Source organism: Oncorhynchus clarkii, chromosome 20, assembly GCF_045791955.1.
Source record: "Oncorhynchus clarkii lewisi isolate Uvic-CL-2024 chromosome 20, UVic_Ocla_1.0, whole genome shotgun sequence".
Taxonomy (NCBI): Eukaryota; Metazoa; Chordata; class Actinopteri; order Salmoniformes; family Salmonidae; genus Oncorhynchus; species Oncorhynchus clarkii.
In genome coordinates, this window is record NC_092166.1 from 87766910 (window position 1) to 87773145 (window position 6236).

The 6236-nt window shown below is 45.2% G+C and overlaps 1 protein-coding gene across 2 annotated transcripts; it reads right to left on the minus strand.

Annotated features, from left to right (window-relative positions):
- Positions 1–963: 963 nt before the first annotated feature.
- On the minus strand, positions 964–5839 carry LOC139377018 (interferon regulatory factor 2-binding protein 2-A-like). 2 transcript variants are annotated; one of them, XM_071120087.1, is made up of 2 exons: positions 4503–5839; positions 964–2314 (listed from the first exon to the last, which is right to left on the minus strand). In XM_071120087.1, exons 1-2 carry the CDS (start codon positions 5335–5337, stop codon positions 1554–1556), a joined length of 1596 nt encoding a protein of 531 aa, XP_070976188.1. In that variant the 5' UTR covers positions 5338–5839; the 3' UTR covers positions 964–1553. The 2 variants fall into 2 exon arrangements, with proteins under 2 accessions (XP_070976188.1, XP_070976187.1); XM_071120086.1 differs by having other exon boundaries at positions 1160–2314; positions 4479–5839.
- Between the last annotated feature and the right edge of the window lie 397 nt (positions 5840–6236).

The window sequence follows — 6236 nt, forward strand, 5'->3', positions numbered from 1 at the left end:
GAGAGGATTGTGTAGTTGGTACAGGATGTCAGAGAGAGAGAGAGAGAGAGATGTCTACTGAGAGTATTGTGTAGTTGGAACAGGATGTCAGAGAGAGATGTCTACTGAGAGGATTGTGTAGTTGGTACAGGATTCAGAGAGAGAGAGAGAGATGTCTACTGAGAGGATCGTGTAGTTGGTACAGGATGTCAGAGAGAGAGAGAGAGAGAAAGAGAGATGTCTACTGAGAGGATTGTGTAGTTGGTACAGGATGTCAGAGAGAGAGAGAGAGATGTCTACTGAGAGGATTGTGTACTTGGAACAGGATGTCAGAGAGAGATGTCTACTGAGAGGATTGTGTAGCTGGTACAGGATGTCAGAGAGAGAGAGAGAGAGATGTCTACTGAGAGGATTGTGTAGTTGGTACAGGATGTCAGAGAGAGAGAGAGAGAGAGAAAGAGAGAGATGTCTACTGAGAGGATCGTGTAGTTGGAACAGGATGTCAGAGGGAGAGATGTCTACTGAGAGGATCATGTAGTTGGAACAGGATGTCAGAGAGAGATGTCTACTGAGAGGATCGTGTAGTTGGTACAGGATGTCAGAGAGAGAGAGAGAGAGATGTCTACTGAGAGGATTGTGTAGCTGGTACAGGATGTCAGAGAGAGAGAGAGAGAGAGAGAGAGATGTCTACTGAGAGGATCGTGTAGTTGGAACAGGATGTCAGAAAGAGAGATTTTACTTTGTTATCGGAACTTAGACTGAACAAGTTTGTCCTTCTGAAGAATACAGAAAACATGTTGCATTGCAACTCCATTTTGGCAGCAGTGTGCACTGACATACCAGACAAGTGCACTACTTCAGCCTTCAGTTGTCTGCTAATTATGGAACCCAAACATCCTATTCATTCTGTTTCCATTTGACAGTGGTTTCTTATCCCTCTTTCTTAACGTTATCATTTAAAGAAAGACCCCAGACACTCACTTGTTCATACAACATCAAACATTGTATTTGGCAATTCTTTTGAAACAAGTGCATACAAGTCACAGATAAAAGCATTTCAGTTGGTTGCCATGTACCTAGTAGAGAAGGGTGTCATCATCAGTCAGGTTTTGAACAGGAACAGCCACCAGACAGAGTCTGCGTCCCAAAAGGCACCCTGTTACCTAAATAGGTACAGAGCTCTGTGGGTGTCCCTGTGGGTGTCCCTGCTCAAAAATAGTGTCCTATTTAGGGAATAGAGTGCCTTTTGGGATGCATGACTAGAAGTAGGCCTACATCAACCGTGTTAAACATCAACAAATAGGGCCGAGAGAGCCCAGTTCTATTATAATTAAATACCTTTATTTTAAAAAATATAGAAACGGAATGTATTAAAAAAATCTCAAAATTATACAGTCTTGTTTTACAAAGTATAGCCTACACTAGTCCCCTCGGATTGGGTAAAATATGTACAAAGTCCGTTGGTTAGTTTGTTTGGATGTTATGTGGTATTTCATTTTAATATTTATACCCTCGTATTTGGTCTTTTTCCAACAAAACAATCTCTCTCCACTAAATATTTTGAAAATAAAATCTCAAGTGTCCATTTCGCTTTTTACTTTGACGTCCCCTGCAAGGATAGTGCCGATTTCTCCTTGCATGAAAGCCCACGGTACGTTAGAGCCGACCAACGGGCACTTCTCCCCGCTGGGACAGTACACCTCCCCGGTGGCTCCTTGTTGTTTAATGCTCTGCCGCGAACACGGGAAGCAGAACTTGTGCGAGGGAACCGACGGACACTGAACAAAGTGAGTGTCCTCTAACCTCTGGTCACAGAGCGTGCAGCAGAGGGGTACGCTCCCGGGTACTGACGAGTCCGGAATGCTTTGATGCCCTTGGTCCATCATTCCACCCCCTGGCACGTGAAGTGTCCCCATAATACCGGATGCCTCCTTACCCTGTGTGGGCCGGCGGTTCTGGTTCATGGAGGAGGGCGAGAGCGGGCTGCTGCTGTTGCGGCGCGTGGTGGAGTGGACCTGGTTCCCGTCTTTGGGCGAGCTGTTCCCGCCACCACCGGCGTTGTCTGCCGCAAGGATCAGCGCCGCCATGGGGGACTGGCCGTTCTGCGCAGCTTCCGGTGGGGTGGTGCGTGAGTGGGGAGATATGGTATTGGTGGGGACGGAGGAGAAGCTTGGTGGTGGTCCCGGGGGCATTTTATGTCCGTCACGGTCAGATGGTGGACCCGGTAACCACTGCTGTCTGTCCTCTCCATTATGCTTGGCGGCGGTTCCCTCTCTCTCCCCCTCAGGTTCTGGCGATGCTTTCCTTTTCATAGTCCGTGGGTGTTTTCCCCTGTCTGAAGGAAGGAAAGGGTTAAACATGAAGAAGGCTCAGTTAGAGACAACATGGACAGACGATCATGAAGAAGGCTGAGTTATAGACAACATGGACAGATGGTCATGAAGAAGGCTGAGTTAGAAACACAACATAAACAGATGTTCATGAAGAAGGCTGAGTTAGAGACACAACATGGACAGATGATGGTCATGAAGAAGGCTGAGTTAGAGACACGACATAAACAGATGGTCATGAAGAAGGCTGAGTTAGAGACAACATGGACAGATGATGGTCATGAAGAAGGCTGAGTTAGAGACACAACATGGACAGATGGTCATGAAGAAGGCTGAGTTATAGACAACATGGACAGATGGTCATGAAGAAGGCTGAGTTAGAGAGACAACATGGACAGATGATGGTCATGAAGAAGGCTGAGTTATAGACAACATGGACAGATGGTCATGAAGAAGGCTGAGTTAGAGAGACAACATGGACAGATGGTCATGAAGAAGGCTGAGTTAGAGAGACAACATGGACAGATGGTCATGAAGAAGGCTGAGTTAGAGACACAACATGGACAGATGGTCATGAAGAAGGCTGAGTTAGAGACACAACATGGACAGATGGTCATGAAGAAGGCTGAGTTAGAGACAAGATGGACAGATGGTCGTGAAGAAGGCTGAGTTAGAGACACAACATGGACAGATGGTCATGAAGAAGGCTGAGTTAGAGACACAACATGGACAGATGGTCATGAAGAAGGCTGAGTTAGAGACACAACATGGACAGATGGTCATGAAGAAGGCTGAGTTAGAGACACAACATGGACAGATGGTCATGAAGAAGGCTGAGTTAGAGACACAACATGGACAGATGGTCATGAAGAAGGCTGAGTTAGAGACACAACATGGACAGATGGTCATGAAGAAGGCTGAGTTAGAGACACAACATGGACAGATGGTCATGAAGAAGGCTGAGTTAGAGACAACATGGACAGATGGTCATGAAGAAGGCTGAGTTAGAGACACAACATGGACAGATGGTCATGAAGAAGGCTGAGTTAGAGACACAACATGGACAGATGGTCATGAAGAAGGCTGAGTTAGAGACACAACATGGACAGATGGTCATGAAGAAGGCTGAGTTAGAGACACAACATGGACAGATGGTCATGAAGAAGGCTGAGTTAGAGACAACATGGACAGATGATGATTAATACTGAGAAGAAAAAGAATGATGCACAATAATAACAGCAAATCATATACTAATAAATACATAATCCCAAATTATATACTAATAAATACACAATCCCAAATTATATACTAATAAATACACAATCCCAAAGTATATACTGTACTAATAAATGCATAATCTCAAATTATATACTAATAAATACATAATCCCAAAAGGCACTATTTTAAGCATGATTTGTGGGAGTGTTTGTGTCATTACAAAAATGCTAATCTGGTGTAAATCTATTTGGTTTGAAGTGTGCTTGTATGTAACAAAGGGTTTCCCCTGTGAAGTGCTCTACATATGCACTTTATTCAGCATGTTACCCTCTGCTACATATTCTAGACTACATATTTACAGCTCAATAAAAATACATGTTGTGTTTTCTCACGACTCAGACAGACACGTCATGAGACATAATATGCATATGGGAATAATTTAAGTCAACTCTTTGCTATGCATACCATTCAAATGAAAATAGATTTGTCAGATTTGCATTTTTTTTTCTCGTGACAAACATACCCACAACAAGTCCTGATTAGAAGTGCATATGTAGAGTACTTCACAGGTTAAACCCTTTGTACATACTAACACTTTAAACCAAATAGATTTACATCAGATTAGCATTTTTTTGCAATGACACAAACACTCCCACAAGTCATGCTTAAAAAGTGCCTTTTGGGATTATGTATTTATTAGTATATAATTTGCTATTGTTAAGAAAGAAAAATGCAAATCTGACAAATCTTTTTCATTTGAATGGTATGCATAGCAAAGAGTTGACATTAAATGATCTCCCTGTGCATATTATGCATGACTTGTCTGTTTGAGTCGTGAGAAAACGCAACATTTATTTTATTGAACTGTAAACATGTAGTCTAGAATATGTAGCAACGGGTAAATATGCTGAATAGTCCACTGTACTGCTCCATTCATATGGAAAAACCAACCCCATACATCCAGCCAGCACCAACCTGATTTGGAAGCAGCTCCGTTCTGCTGTTGCTCATAGCCCATCGCCCTCTGTTGCATGGCTGCATGATCCTTCTTGAACCGGCTGTCGAAAGTATGGAGAACCATCAAGTCCCTGACTGTTTTCCCCTTGTTCATCCACTCATCCGCCCGGGCTTTGTGATGCTCTATCTCCGGTGTCAGGCTGTCAGGTATGTGCTGCTTATCCTTCTCGTGCTGGTCACTACAGGAGACCGAGACTAACCGTTTACCGCCGCCGTGCTCGTGCTCGGACCCCGGGTGCCCCATCGCCATCGGACACACGGTTCTGCCGTTAACTACGTGTAACAAGGACATGTTCCCGTTCATCAGAGGAATTAGATTAGGAGGAACCGTGTTATTCCTTTGCGGGTTGGGGCTCTGCCGGTTGAGCTCGTGTGGGTCGTCCGGTTTAGGAAATCCATTAGGTACCGGAATTCCGTTAGCCTGTCTCCCAGACTGGTACTCCGGTCCCATCCGCAGCGGACGGTCCAAGGTGGAAAGGGGGTAGCGGTCCAGGGGCTGTGACGGCCGGGATCCGGGGTCTCCTCCAGACGCGTGGTGGTTAGACTGGATCTCTTTCCCCGATAGCTGCTGCTGTTTCCCCGGCCCCGGAGACCTCCCCTCCTGGAAGCCGTGAGCCCGCTTCAGCTGTCGGGCTGTCTCAATCACAAACTCGATCCGGTCCGCTCCTTCGTAGTTAACACATCCCCTGCAGATGGGTTCGGTAAAATCCCAGATCATAGCCCAGGGCATGCGGGGCAGGTCGCATAAATAACAGGACTGTCTACGAGAGGCAGCGACCACCGCAGACGACATGGCTTACCTTTCACCGAAAAACGGAGCTTAAATCTCTCTCTCAAACCAGGTCTTTGTGTTAGAATCTATCCAATACGTTTTCAGAAACTATCCACGGTAAATTCCTTCCGTTTCTCTAAAAATAAAACGTGTCCTCTCCTCTCCCTGTCTGTCTCCGGACTACAGCAACATACAGTAGTAGTTCATAACAGCAGAGTAGAATGTTCTTTACTACGTCGTACATGTGACCTGTCTCTGTCACTGCCTAGTCTACTACCGCCTCCGCTCAGCCCAGTCCCGATGTAGAGCAGGACGTCTGTCAGCCCAGTCCCGATGTAGAGCAGGGACGTCTGTCAGCCCAGTCCTGATGTAGAGCAGGACGTCTGTCAGCCCAGTCCTGATGTAGAGCAGGGACGTCTGTCAGCCCAGTCCGGATGTAGAGCAGGGACGTCTGTCAGCTCAGCTCCGAGGCAGCGACGTCTCTGGAAACTGTGCTTCCAGCTTCAATATTCTATTGACTTGATTCTTCTACACCAGTCCTCTTCATTTTCTGAAGCCATCTTTGCTATTGAACCACTTTTTGAACCTTTTGAAAGAAGCTAACAGCAGCCAGAAACTCTGGGGTGGGAGAGAAGAGAACGTGTAATATTGCCTTCTGCTGCAAGCAAAGCCATGGGAAGTAGGGTGCTGAGTGTGCTGCAGCAACCCCTGCTAAAACAAAAATAAAACAATTATTTATATATATATATTTTTTTAAACATTCAAATATTATTTCCCCCCACATCTTACATGTTTTATTTGATTTATTTAACCTTTATTTAATGGCTGCAAGATTGAAACAGAAAATATATCCACATAAGTATCCTCTTTTGTAAGGGATGGTTGGAACACTTGTTGCATTTTTGTCAATTTCTCAGAGA

Bases quoted from the DNA above. Each gene is read 5' to 3' on its own strand.
- LOC139377018 (XM_071120086.1), bottom strand. From the start codon at position 5,337: ATGTCGTCTGCGGTGGTCGCTGCCTCTCGTAGACAGTCCTGTTATTTA. The intron at 2,315-4,478 runs GTTGGTTTTTCC...TCCTTCCTTCAG, and splicing joins GTGCTGGCTGGATGTATGGG to ACAGGGGAAAACACCCACGG.